The sequence below is a fragment of the Oncorhynchus masou genome, chromosome 24 (assembly GCF_036934945.1).
Source record: "Oncorhynchus masou masou isolate Uvic2021 chromosome 24, UVic_Omas_1.1, whole genome shotgun sequence".
NCBI classification, from domain to species: domain Eukaryota; kingdom Metazoa; phylum Chordata; class Actinopteri; order Salmoniformes; family Salmonidae; genus Oncorhynchus; species Oncorhynchus masou.
Window position 1 is genome coordinate 44,170,337 of NC_088235.1, and position 14,674 is coordinate 44,185,010.

Sequence of the window (14,674 nt, forward strand, 5' to 3'; positions counted from 1 at the left end):
TGCTAGCTAGCCAGCTAGCCCCCGAATAGCAGCACTGTAGAAACTATTACACTCGACGGAACGACTTGATTAGTGTAGTGTCAACAACGTAGCCACTGCCAGCTAGCCTACTCCAGCAGTACTGTATCATTTCAATCATTTTAGTCAATAAGATTCTTGCTACGTAAGCTTAACGTTCTGAACATTCGATAAGTGTAGTCCACTTGTCATTCCAATCTCCTTTGCATTAGCGTAGCCTCTTCTGTAGCCTGTCAACTATGTGTCTATCTATCCCTGTTCTCTCCTCTCTGCACAGACCATACAAACGCTCCACACCGCGTGGCCGCGGCCACCCTAATCTGGTGGTCCCAGCGCGCACGACCCACGTGGAGTTCCAGGTCTCCGGTAGCCTCTGGAACTGCCGATCTGCGGCCAACAAGGCAGAGTTCATCTCAGCCTATGCCTCCCTCCAGTCCCTCGACTTCTTGGCACTGACGGAAACATGGATCACCACAGACAACACTGCTACTCCTACTGCTCTCTCTTCGTCCGCCCACGTGTTCTCGCACACCCCGAGAGCTTCTGGTCAGCGGGGTGGTGGCACCGGGATCCTCATCTCTCCCAAGTGGTCATTCTCTCTTTCTCCCCTTACCCATCTGTCTATCGCCTCCTTTGAATTTCATGCTGTCACAGTTACCAGCCCTTTCAAGCTTAACATCCTTATTATTTATCGCCCTCCAGGTTCCCTCGGAGAGTTCATCAATGAGCTTGATGCCTTGATAAGCTCCTTTCCTGAGGACGGCTCACCTCTCACAGTCCTGGGCGACTTTAACCTCCCCACGTCTACCTTTGACTCATTCCTCTCTGCCTCCTTCTTTCCACTCCTCTCCTCTTTTGACCTCACCCTCTCACCTTCCCCCCTACTCACAAGGCAGGCAATACGCTCGACCTCATCTTTACTAGATGCTGTTCTTCCACTAACCTCATTGCAACTCCCTCCAAGTCTCCGACCACTACCTTGTATCCTTTTCCCTCTCGCTCTCATCCAACACTTCCCACACTGCCCCTACTCGGATGGTATCGCGCCGTCCCAACCTTCGCTCTCTCTCCCCCGCTACTCTCTCCTCTTCCATCCTATCATCTCTTCCCTCTGCTCATACCTTCTCCAACCTATCTCCTGATTCTGCCTCCTCAACCCTCCTCTCTTCCCTTTCTGCATCCTTTGACTCTCTATGTCCCCTATCCTCCAGGCCGGCTCGGTCCTCCCCTCCCGCTCCGTGGCTCGACGACTCATTGCGAGCTCACAGAACAGTGCTCCGGGCAGCCGAGCGGAAATGGAGGAAAACTCGCCTCCCTGCGGACCTGGCATCCTTTCACTCCCTCCTCTCTACATTTTCCTCCTCTGTCTCTGCTGCTAAAGCCACTTTCTTCCACTCTAAATTCCAAGCATCTGCCTCTAACCCTAGGAAGCTCTTTGCCACCTTCTCCTCCCTCCTGAATCCTCCTCCCCCTCCCCCCTCCTCCCTCTCTGCAGATGACTTCGTCAACCATTTTGAAAAGAAGGTCGACGACATCCGATCCTCGTTTGCTAAGTCAAACGACATCGCTGGTTCTGCTCACACTGCCCTACCCTGTGCTCTGACCTCTTTCTCCCCTCTCTCTCCAGATGAAATCTCGCTTCTTGTGACGGCCGGCCGCCCAAGAACCTGCCCGCTTGACCCTATCCCCTCCTCTCTTCTCCAGACCATTTCCGGAGACCTTCTCCCTTACCTCACCTCGCTCATCAACTCATCCCTGACCGCTGGCTACGTCCCTTCCGTCTTCAAGAGAGCGAGAGTTGCACCCCTTCTGAAAAAACCCACACTCGATCCCTCCGATGTCAACAACTACAGACCAGTATCCCTTCTTTCTTTTCTCTCCAAAACTCTTGAACGTGCCGTCCTTGGCCAGCTCTCCCGCTATCTCTCTCAGAATGACCTTCTTGATCCAAATCAGTCAGGTTTCAAGACTAGTCATTCAACTGAGACTGCTCTTCTCTGTATCACGGAGGCGCTCCGCACTGCTAAAGCTAACTCTCTCTCCTCTGCTCTCATCCTTCTAGACCTATCGGCTGCCTTCGATACTGTGAACCATCAGATCCTCCTCTCCACCCTCTCCGAGTTGGGCATCTCCGGCGCGGCCCACGCTTGGATTGCGTCCTACCTGACAGGTCGCTCCTACCAGGTGGCGTGGCGAGAATCTGTCTCCTCGCCACGCGCTCTCACCACTGGTGTCCCCCAGGGCTCTGTTCTAGGCCCTCTCCTATTCTCGCTATACACCAAGTCACTTGGCTCTGTCATAACCTCACATGGTCTCTCCTATCATTGCTATGCAGACGACACACAATTAATCTTCTCCTTTCCCCTTCTGATGACCAGGTGGCGAATCGCATCTCTGCATGTCTGGCAGACATATCAGTGTGGATGACGGATCACCACCTCAAGCTGAACCTCGGCAAGACGGAGCTGCTCTTCCTCCCCGGGGAAGGACTGCCCGTTCCATGATCTCGCCATCACGGTTGACAACTCCATTGTGTCCTCCTCCCAGAGCGCTAAGAACCTTGGCGTGATCCTGGACAACACCCTGTCGTTCTCAACCAACATCATGGCGGTGGCCCGTTCCTGTAGGTTCATGCTCTACAACATCCGCAGAGTACGACCCTGCCTCACACAGGAAGCGGCGCAGGTCCTAATCCAGGCACTTGTCATCTCCCGTCTGGATTACTGCAACTCGCTGTTGGCTGGGCTCCCTGCCTGTGCCATTAAACCCCTACAACTCATCCAGAACGCCGCAGCCCGTCTGGTGTTCAACCTTCCCAAGTTCTCTCACGTCACCCCGCTCCTCCGCTCTCTCCATTGGCTTCCAGTTGAAGCTCGCATCCGCTACAAGACCATGGTGCTTGCCTACGGAGCTGTGAGGGGAACGGCACCGCAGTACCTCCAGGCTCTGATCAGGCCCTACACCCAAACAAGGGCACTGCGTTCATCCACCTCTGGCCTGCTCGCCTCCCTACCACTGAGGAAGTACAGTTCCCGCTCAGCCCAGTCAAAACTGTTCGCTGCTCTGGCCCCCCAATGGTGGAACAAACTCCCTCACGACGCCAGGACAGCGGAGTCAATCACCACCTTCCGGAGACACCTGAAACCCCACCTCTTCAAGGAATACCTAGGATAGGATAAGTAATCCTTCTCACCCCCCCCCCTAAATGATTTAGATGCACTATTGTAAAGTGGCTGTTCCACTGGATGTCAGAAGGTGAATTCACCAATTTGTAAGTCGCTCTGGATAAGAGTGTCTGCTAAATGACTTAAATGTAAATGTAAATGTAATTACCAACAACAACGAGACGGCCTACAGGGAGGAGGTAAGGGCCTTCGGAGTGTGGTGTCAGGAAAAGAACCTCACACTCAACGTCAACAAAATAGAGATGATCGTGGACTTCAGAAACAGCAGAGGGAGCACCCCCTTATCCACACGACGGGACAGTAGTGGAGAAGGTAGAAAGTTTTAAGTTCCTCGGCTTACACACCACGGACGAACTGAAATGGGGGCAAACTACCGGGGGCAAACTACCTGCCCTCCAGGACACCTACACCACCCAATGTCACAGGAAGGCCAAAAAGATCATCAAGGACAACAACCACACGAGCCACTGCCTGTTCACCCCTCTATCATCCAGAAGGTGAGGTCAGAAAAGATGCATCAAAGCTTGGAGCGAGAGACTGAAAAGCTGCTTCTATCTCAAGGCCATCAGACTTTTAAATAGCCATCACTAATATTGAGTGGCTGCTGCCAACATACTTACAACATGCTGCCAACATACTGACTCTAGCCACTTGAATAATAAAAAATTTTATGAAATAAATGTATCACTGGTAACTTTAAACAATTCCACTTTATATAATGTTTACATACCTTACTCATCTCATATGTACAGTTGAAGTCGGAAGTTTACATAGACCTTAGCCACTACATTTAAATTCAGTTTTTCACAATAGCTGACATTTAATCCTAGTAAAAATTCCCTGTTTTAGGTCAGTTAGGATCACCACTTCATTTTACAAATGTGAAATGTCAGAATAATAGTAGAGAGAATTATTTATTTCAGCTTTTATTTCTTTCATCACATTCCCAGTGGGTCAGAAGTTTACATACACTCAATTAGTATTTGGTAGCATTGCCATTAAATTGTTTAACTTGGGTCAAATGTTTCGGGTAGCCTTCCACAAGCTCCCAACAATAAGTTGGGGGAATTTTGGCCCATTCAACCTGACAGAGCTGGTGTAACTGAGTCAGGTTTGTAGATCTCCTTGCTCGCACACACTTTTTCAGTTCTGCCCACAAATTGTCTATAGGATTGAGGTCAGGGCTTTGTGATTGCCACTCCAATTCCTTGACTTTGTTGTCCTTCAGCCATTTTGTCACAACTTTGGAAGTATGCTTAGGGTCATTGTCCATTTGGAAGACCCATTTGCGACCAAGCTTTAACTTCCTGACTGATGTCTTGAGATGTTGCTTCAATATGTCCACATCATTTTCCTCCCTCATGAAGCCATCTATTTTGTGAAGTGCACCAGTCCCTCCTGCAGCAAAGCACCCCCACAACATAATGCTGCCACCCCTGTGCAAAAGCGGTTGGGATGGTGTTCTTTGGCTTGCAAGCCTCCCCCTTTTCCCTCCAAACATAACGATGGTCATTATGGACAAACAGTTCTATTTTTCTTTCATCAAACCAGAGGACCTTTCTCCAAAAAGTACGATCTTTGTCCTCATGTGCAGTTGCAAACAGTAGTCTGGCTCTTTTATGGCGGTTTTGGAGCAGTGGCTTCTTCCTTGCTGAGTGGCTTTTCAGGTTATGTCGATATAGGACTCGTTTTACTGTGGATATTGATACTTTTGTACCTGTTTCCTCCAGCATCTTCACAAGGTCCTTTGCTGTGGTTCTGGGATTGATTTGCACTTTTCGCACCAAAGTACATTCATCTCTAGGAGACAGAACATGTCTCCTTGAGCGGTAAGACGGCTGTGTGGTCCCATGGTGTTTATACTTGCGTACTATTATTTTTTACAGATAAACGTGGTACCTTCAGGCGTTTGGATATTGCTCCCAAGGATGAACCAGACTTGTGGAGGTCTCCAATTTTTGTCTGAAGTCTTGGCTGATTTCTTTTGATTTCCCATAATGTCAAGCAAAGAGGCACTGAGTTTGAAGGTAGGCCTTGAAATACATCCATAGGTACACCTCCAATTGACTCAAATGATGTCAATTAGACTATCAGAACCTTCTAAAGCCACAACATAATTTTCTGGAATTGTCCAAGCTGTTTAAAGGCACAGACAACTTAGTGTATATTAACTTCTGACCCACTGGAATTGTGATACAGTGAATTATATGTGAAATAATCTGTGTAAACAATTGTTGGAAAAATTACTTGTGTCATGCACAAAGTAGATGTCCTAACCGACTTCCCAAAACTATAGTTTGTTAACAAGAAATTTGTGGAGTAGTTGAAGAACGAGTTTTAATGACTCCAACCTAAGTGTATGTAAACTTCCGACTTCAACTGTATATACTGTAATCTATACCATCTACTGCATCTTGCCAATGCCACACTGCCATCACTCATCCATATATATATATGTACATATTCTTATTAATTCCTTTACACTTGTGTGTATAAGGTAGTTGTTGTGAAATTGTTAGATTACCTGTTCGATATTACTGCATGGTCAAAACTAGAAGCACAAGCATTTCGCTACACTCGCATTAACATCTGCTAACCATGTGTATGTGACCAATAACATTTGATTTGATTTGAGTGACTGTGCCAAAATGGCCAAATGGATTTTCAAGCCTGACCTCTTACAATGACCTTAGTCACCAGGGCTTTTCATTTTTGGAGTTTGTTGAAAAAAAAGAAGACACAGACAGCTGAGGAAACGTCAAACTTATTTTCCTATTTAATTTTCCTATTGTAAACAATGAGCTAGAACAACGGCGCATGTGGAGGATGCACACAAAGTAATGTGGATGGAGAAGGAAATGCTTCGCTTTACAATGACCATCAGGGTGTACCCTTTCCATGCATACTAAATGTTGCCACTTTTGGTGATTTGACCTACATTGCATATACTATGATTAAGACCACAACACATGATTTAAGGCCTTCATGAGGAGGGGGGTGGTGGGGGAAGATTCTTATGACATTGCCAGCAGTAAGACCTGGGTTCAATTTTCAAAAAGACAAGGACTGTAGCTTTCAAATGATATATCCCCCAAATGCACTGGTCCAAAACAACCACTCAGAGTTTAACAGGTTTAAAGGGCAACGGCATCATGAACTTCATTTACCAAGTACCAGGACATTTTAGTCAAAAACCTGGTTGCCTCAATAACCCATAGCACACATCAAATTCCACAAAGAAATGGTTAATTGACCACAAAATCACAATTTTGCAATGGCCATCTCAGTCTCCGTATTTGAACCCCATTGAAAACCTCTGGTTTGAATTGATGAGTGGAGTCCATAAGCGCAGATGAAGGATATCAAGGATCTGGAAAGATTCTGTGTGTAGGAATGGTCTAAGATCCCTCCCAATGTGTTATCTAATCTCATAAAATATTTTAGAAAAAGGCTCAGTGCCGTTATCCTCGCAAAGGGAGGGTGCAGAGTATTGAAACCAGGGGTGCCAATCATTTTTTGACATATCTTTTTTTATCCTTTAATTTAAATTACTTGTTAAAGAAAATGTCTGTCTCTGAGCAACTGTGTTAGTATAAAATAAGATAATTTCCCAATTTATTTGAGCTTACAATATAGCTCAGTATTTGAAATATTTATTTTTAGCTAATTTTTATCAAGGGTGCCAATAATATTAGACGTGACTGTACTTGACTATGACGTGAACAGAACAAAAGCAAAGGTGCATCTTTTTCACTAGATGGCACTCTTTCCTTTACATGTTAATAAAATCCTAGAACATCTGAACACAGAATATTCGCCATTTGTTTGAGTTCTTTTAAACCATAGTATACATTAGACACATTTCAGTGCATAATTTCACTGCAACGATTGTTAGAATGTTGTGCATGTTACATATATAAAAGGTGTAATACCAGTTTGGAAAACCAATATGAAATGTATATGCCACCATAATGCAAAGAATCTACATGTAGGGTATCCATGTTGGTGAGCTAAACAAGGCAATCGATTCAAACCAAGACAATGGTCAATACCAACATGAACGAAGCAGGTCTTTATTGTCGGTCATCATTGATGAAATAGATAACTTGTCAGCAAGCTAGTTCATATAATAAGCAGTTTATTTGATCATGATTTAATTAATGAAACACATTCATGCAAAGTCTGTCCTAGATTGGGAAGATCAATAGTCCAGATAAGTAAATGTGGATGGAGGACAGACAACGTCTTGAATGTACCCATAACAGAATAATATCATTTCTCCCTCTTCCTACCATCATTTTATGTATTCATTGATTCATTACTTTTGTTTTTAGATAGATCTTTAATCAAAGTTAAAGATTAAGTACATGTTCAATAGTTCACTGTTTACATTGGATACTTTATCTTGATGTTCTTTAAAATGTAGGTACATGTAGTCCGTAATACCCTTGGTTAGCATTTCGTTGCACTCAATTTACATACCATATTTAATTATGAATGTTGTAGTTTGTCATTGCTGCAAGTATTTGTTCTGATAGCTTTCAATAAGTTCTCTTTCTCACCAAACATTATTTTGAATAATGTCAAACTAAACAAATGCTGTATATTTAACACCACAGAAATTTTAAACACATTTTGACTTGTTAGTTTGAATGAAGCAGTATTGTTAAAGCTTGAGGTCTCTTTCAACAATTTGACACTTCTGAAAATGAAAGTAAGTGAAACAAATGCAATTACACATGTTTTTCTAAATCCTTGATTTATCAAATAAAAATAAAGATAACTTCTTGTCTCTAGAAGTAACTATATTATGTACAATACACTATGGGTAAATTATTATGGAACACCAGTATATTTCAATGGCAAGGCATGGCAAATTTCTTAGAAGTGCTAATTGGTGCACACTACAGATGGACCAATTAAAAGCAAACTTTTATTGGTGTGAGCCAATGAAATGGCTTCTTATTAAACTGTGATTGACACATCACATAGCAGCTCTACCTGATTGCATGTCCTACTAACTTGCTCAAGACATTTTGTTGTGGTATTGTTGTTGGGATATTGTACGAAGCAAAATAAAATAATTTTAAAACGTTGCATTGTACTATTGTAGATGAATCGCTATATTGTAAGTTGCATTATCCTTGTCATTTATTGAGAGAAATTATGATTTCCGTAAGTTAAATGGTAACACATTTTATGTGAAGTGCAGACTAACAGTAAGAGAAGACAAATAAACAGTGACATTTAAAGTGCAAAATAAATGATATTCTACAGTGACGTTTTTAATATGCAGCATGTAGTAAGGGGACATATATGTTCAGAATAATAGTTCTTGGTAACTGAAAAAAAAACAAGGAATTAGCTAAATCTCTGAAATGTGAATGATTGACTGATGATTTTACACCTGAAGTAAAGATTCTGTGAAACTATATAGCTAGCACCCCCTATTCATGCGTATTAGCTGTAATACAAAAATAACAGAAATCATGTTCATTTGGACACATTCCACAGTATCTATCTTCAAATTTGTTTCTGATTTAAAATGCGCCCCAAATGGCACTCAACTCCCTATTTAGTGCAGTACTTTTAAACAGACCCCTATGAGCCCTGGTCAAAAGTAGTGCACTATATAGGGAATAAGGTGCCATTTGGGACGTAATGTTCATCTCTGGGTACATCCAGTGAATTCCCCTAAAGAAAAGCCACTTGTGATCATATCTGGGTGAAACCATCTCCCGAGGTAGACAAGAACACATGAGGACTATTACAAAGCCACAAGTAGATACATCGACTTTATCTTGCAAAACGCATTCATTTCGATTCCCCCCAAAAATACTTAAAAAAATACTCAATGAACAAAGAAAGAGTAATAATGACACTTATTTCTGTAATACTTTACTTAATGTAGTATTACCGCTATTTCAAATGGCGATATAGGCCTACTGTAGGTAACATTTAGTAACACTTGAAGCAGTTCCCCGTGAAGTGTTATATTGTCTAATAAGCACATTCATAGCACTTTATAGATGCATTCGTAGGGCTTAATAAGACTGTATAATAAATACTCTATAATGGTTATCATTGATACGGCACACTTTTTCACTCCAAATGCAGACTTACCAGCTGTGATAGTCCCTGATTGGGTGTGAGAGATAAATAATAACGCCAAGTGTAAACTGCACATTGCCTTTTTATAATCAAACACCATTTCAGATCTGATTCTTATGTACATGAAGGTAAAACTTTACTTGATCCCCCTTATGTGTTATAATGCTTTAAAACATGAATGCAGCTCATAGATACAGTCATTGAGCATTGTGAAACTTTACAATACAGGTAATAAGGCATGAGAGAGACATTAATGATATATAACAGTCTCTGGCACCTTATTGCTTTATTGTACAGTTTATTTGACTTAATCTTTAAGGTGATATGAATGCTTGTAAAGCAATACAACAGTTGATAACCCTTCATAAGAAGGAGCGTCAAATAAAGTGTTACCTAAATTACTTCTGAGGTCTGACCTATATAAAGTGAATCCTATAATTTAGCTATGTATTATGTTCATATCACACATGATCATTCTAATTTAAAGCACTTCTTTAAGCAAACTAGTCAGTAAGATCAGATGAGGCTGCTGCTCTCCTGTTACAGTTCTTGTTTTGTCCCTGGAAGCGTTTGTGATGGGAGGAGCAGATAAGAACAGGTCTTAGAACAGGTCTTATTAAGGCTTTTGAGGGCTGTTGTACTGAGTCAGACTCCATTAGATTCCTCCAGGATCAGGATTTAATTACAGAGGGGCTAGGGGACCCCCCCTCCATAACAAACGGGAACCCCACATTTGTCAACAACATGGACGTTGGGCACTATTGTCGTGCAGAGCCATCAAGAGTCAATGTGTAATTCGAACCCTGCAAAAGAACATGTCCCTAGACTGGAGCAGGGAGGCCTTAGCTGCAGAAAGAGGCTAGTAACACCCACTTCCCTAGTCTGTGCGGCGTTGGGGGTCACACTGCTGCCTAGTGCTCCCTATTACTTGTTTTGTTCTTGGGCTTAATTGTAATTTGAAGCAGACCCGTCTTTGTATTCTTAAGCTAAGAGTTAAAACAAAGCGTTTTTGCACAATTTGCGGCAAACACATTTGTGGTTGTGGAGTTACTCTGATATACAGTAGATAAAGGGGTGTGTGAAGTGAGGTTTGGATAGACTGATATATAGATTGCCCTGGGCTAGCCTATATTATCTGGTGGCTGTCTTGCTCTCAGAAGCATCTGACTTCCCCTTAGTGGGTGTGGATGTAGATGACGATGGGTAAAATTTGCCTCGCCTTCTGGTCATCCCAGTGGCGGAGGAGTCCTCGGTCTGAGGCGGTCTGGGTTTTAGCGGAAGTGCAGTCTGCGCCCGCACAGATATGAGCTGCCTACGGACCTCTGTGACTGCAGCCCCCCGTCGTGGGCGCTGAGGGGAGGGGCTGTCGGTCCGGGAGGTGGAGTAGCTGCGGGGGGAGGTGCTGAGGCTACGGGGGGAGGGGAATGCAGAGTGAGGGGCTCGGAAGATGACCCCACGCAGGGGGGTTCGGGAGGTGGAGAATAGGGTGGAGTCGGCCCCAGGTCCAGGTCGGGATTGCAGAGTCTGGGACCTCTGGTGCAGTGGAACATTCATGCTTGGGGTCCTGGGTTTGTGAGATTGATGCCTGAAAGACAGAAATACAACACAGAAATAGTCAGAGATATAGAATGATGCTTTGAATCCTCAATTATGTTCTAGAAGGATGCTTTGAGTTTATAATATGGAGTCTTTCAAATAACATGAATATTATTATCCATGCAGAATATTATTCAAAGGACAGGGTGAACAACACAGTCGACAGAAGTCAGCCTTGGCTTGAGCCCCTATAGATTGAGAATTGATAAGAGCATGTGTTTCCTGTCAGATGTGTTTTAACTGAACCCACCTAGTATATACAGTTGAAAGTTGTGGCTTTTGGACACTAGCATTGGTGCCAGCTTGGGAGATGGTATCCGATGCTGTAACAGAGGGACCCTGCAGCTTAACAGGCGTGACGGGACGGGGTATCCTGCTTCTTTGACGCCCGCCACGCCTCTCCCTTTCCCAGCCAACACCCCTCTCCTTCCTGGGCAGAGAGTCGTCCTCATCATGGGTGTCTTCCTCCGAATGAGTCTCTGCTGCTGCTTTACAGCCATCATCAATAGACGAAGCTGAGGAAACAGAAGCCAGTCTTAGCATACGACCTTGTGTCCTTTCCATGACCAGCCGGGCTAGGTGAGGTCGCTTGGCCTTCTGACGAGTCTTGAGTGACTGGGACGCCGCCGACTGGTCCTGGTCCGAGCCAGTGTCCTCCTCAGACCGGGAGAGAACCGGGATTCGGCTCAGTTTACGAGGCCTGGTTTGTTTGCTAGTCTCTGCCACGTCTTTGCTCTCTACCTGGTGCACTGCCAATGTTTCTGGATCACCAGAGTCCTTAGGTTCTTCTTGTGGAGAAGCCTCAATGTTTCGTTTGAGCTGGACCTGGTTCTCCATCTCTGCAATTGTCACGTCTTGGGCAGGCGCCTTCTCAGGGGAAACGGCAATAGGGGTATCCTCTTGTTCAGAGTATAACTTGGTTTCTGTGGAAACGACCAGGACATCCTGGGCTTCAGGTTCTTCGGAGGGACAGAGAATGGGAGAGGAGAGGTTTGACTGTATCTCTGGCAGAGCCTCAGCCCCAAGTTCCGTCTCTTCTTCCTTCTCTTTTTCTGGAGAGATTAACTCCTCAACCTCTTTCTTTGCAACATCCTCTTCCTCCTCCTCCTTAGCCATGTCTCCATCTGGGGAACCTGGGGTTTCTATCTCTGGAACCTCCTCCTTAGACCTACCATCTCTCTTCTCCTCATCCGGATCTTTCTCATCCTCCTTGTCGCTCTCTGGAATGTTCTCCTCAAACCTGTTCTCTTTGTCCCCTTCCTCGACTTTCTCATAGACATCGCCTTCTGATCCACTCTCCCTCCTGTGTATGTTGTATGTCTTTGGGACCTCACCTTCAGACTCCCTCTTCGTCCCCTTCTCAGCGTCGTTTTCTGAAAGGTCCCCATTGGATCTGCTCTCTCTACCTTTCTCGTTCTCTCCATCGGAGACATCCTCCTCTTTCTCTCCCTCCAAGCAGTCCTCCTGTTCAGCTGTGGGCTCCTCAACCAGCCCAGGGAGCAGCAGCCTGGGTTGCAGGGTCCCCGAGGAGCTCATCACATTATGGTGGGTGGTCTCGGCAATGTGGAGAAATGTACGCTCCACTTTGGTGAAAGGAGGGGAGGTGCTAGTGGGAGCAACCACATTGGATGCCATATTGACCAGGATGGCAGTGACGGCTGTCAAAGACAATTTGGGCTCGGACTTCAGCTGGGAGGACAGAGTACCTGGCTCAGATATGTCCAGCAGGCTTCCCAGAGCTCCCAGGGCTCGCTCGCACTGGGGTGTGACGGCTGCCAGGGTCCCCTGGTGGCTCACGGTATCGTCAGGGGGCAGATCGCCCACCACGGCAAGGGACTTCCTCATGTCTCCAGGGGAGAAGAGCACCAGGGTCTTGGAGCCTTCCTCCAGCTCCAGGTCCGGATCACCCCCCAACCCCACTCCCGCAGAGACCAGGTGAGGGTAGTCCAGAGGAGGCTCATCTGCAAGGAGAGTAGAGGGCGCTCCATCATCACCCTCCTGGCTGTGCTCGCTACTTTTGGGGCTCCCGACACCGTTGGACCCAACCCCGGCCCCATTCATATCCCCATCACGATCCTGCTCAACAAGGGTTCCGGAACCAACCTCAAAAGAGGTTTGGAGAGGTGGAAGGGTGGCGGTGAGCATGGCAGAGAGGAAGTCCACCCGATGTATGCGATGCTGGGCCAGCATGGTAAGGTCAGGTCTCTCTCTCTGGTCCTCCACACTGCCACCCTGGTATGTGTTGATCTGCTCCTGGGCCTATAACATATGACAAAGAGAGAGGCTGGCTGTAGTACATGAGTATCAAAGACAAGGAAACACTTTCCCTGAAGCCTAGGACATAATACATACAGTATATAATACTGAAATATCAGATGTATTATATAACAATGTGTTACGGAAATGAAACAGAACAAACATATTAGAAGAACACCGTCACAAAGACTTTAGTACACATATGACCACAGACACCTGTAAACACTTGCAGAGCAGAACCAGTGTATGACCTTAAACATATGAATCTATTAGAAAAACTCAGACACGTTTAAAATGACTATCCTAGCATCAAAACAGCTCACTCAAAGACAACATTTCCACAAAGTACTTCCCCAAATCCTTTAATCATATTTTGGTTGTATACAAGCGTCTGAGGATTGTCTAGTATAGTTTACATCCATGGATAGAAAAGGCACGGAAAGTCCATACTGTCTGTATGTACATGTTATGTTCTCTGTTTCTTTTAAAATACTAAAACCAGGTTTGATTTCAAGTGTGGCCAAGGTGTGGCCATGATTAAAAACAGTGTGTTGCCAAATGTATATACAGGTGTGAAGCAGATATACAAGATCCCATGACATGCTGATATTAAAGTGTTGCAATGTTGTTGATCCAGCAATGTACTAATATACATGTTTTTAAACATTTATTGAAAAAATTGCTTGATATACATGCTTTTAAATACATTATGTAATACATGACTCTACATGGTTATTGCGATACAAAAACAAATGCTTATAATATATTCACAAAAGGCGATAGGGACTGTCCCGTCCTCCTTTACTGAGAAAGACACTCACAGATCACGATGTTGTTCAAATAATGGTTGACATCTTTTACATTCACTCCAACGTGTTAGAAAATAATGATTGGTACTGTATTATCTTACACATTCCCATGCCAACCCACCCCACCGCACACATACATTATCTGCAATGAACTGGAGGAGATCACAAGCACAGGTATGCAAGTACTGCAAATCATTATACATCCTAGGAAGAATTTGGTCAGGAAGGACTTTCATAGAAGAGGCCCCAATGAAACGGAGTCAAAAATATTGTCTCCAAGTGTTTGATATTTGGTACCATTATATTGACTCAATTCCAGTCATTACAATGAGCACGTCCTCCTGTAGCTCCTCCCACCAGCCTCCTCTGACCTACACACAAGACCGGGGCAACAGAATACAGGCTAAAGCAGCATCATTACAGTATATGATTGCATGTAATTTTACATGAAAATGCTTCGGCAGGAAAACTCCCAAAACGCATTTCAACGTTACCAGCCAAACAAAATGTTTGACATGCATGTTTTTAACACATGGTTACCAAGCCTACTAAGGTAATCCCTGATCCGTGAGTATCCTTATTTGCTTTGGAAATAAACCAAAGTGCAGAAGATAAACTCTAGACCAACGTACACAAGGACATAACAAATCAGACTTGACCAAATATAGTTCAAGCAAAGTGGCAACCATTATTGTTTAT

At 44.5% G+C, this 14,674-nt stretch overlaps 1 protein-coding gene across 4 annotated transcripts in view; it reads right to left on the reverse strand.

The window, feature by feature from the left end:
• Nucleotides 1-8,444: 8,444 nt before the first annotated feature.
• LOC135512234 (tau-tubulin kinase 1-like) overlaps nt 8,445-14,674 on the reverse strand; it is a 35,957-nt gene continuing 29,727 nt past the window's right edge. For all 4 annotated transcript variants that reach the window (XM_064934039.1, XM_064934037.1, XM_064934038.1 and 1 more), the window contains 2 exons: nt 11,161-13,169; nt 8,445-10,899 (listed from right to left, as the gene is read on the reverse strand). In XM_064934039.1, coding sequence (XP_064790111.1) covers nt 10,446-10,899; nt 11,161-13,169 — 2,463 coding nt within the window. In that variant the 3' untranslated portion in view covers nt 8,445-10,445. The remainder of the gene's footprint in view (nt 10,900-11,160; nt 13,170-14,674) is intronic.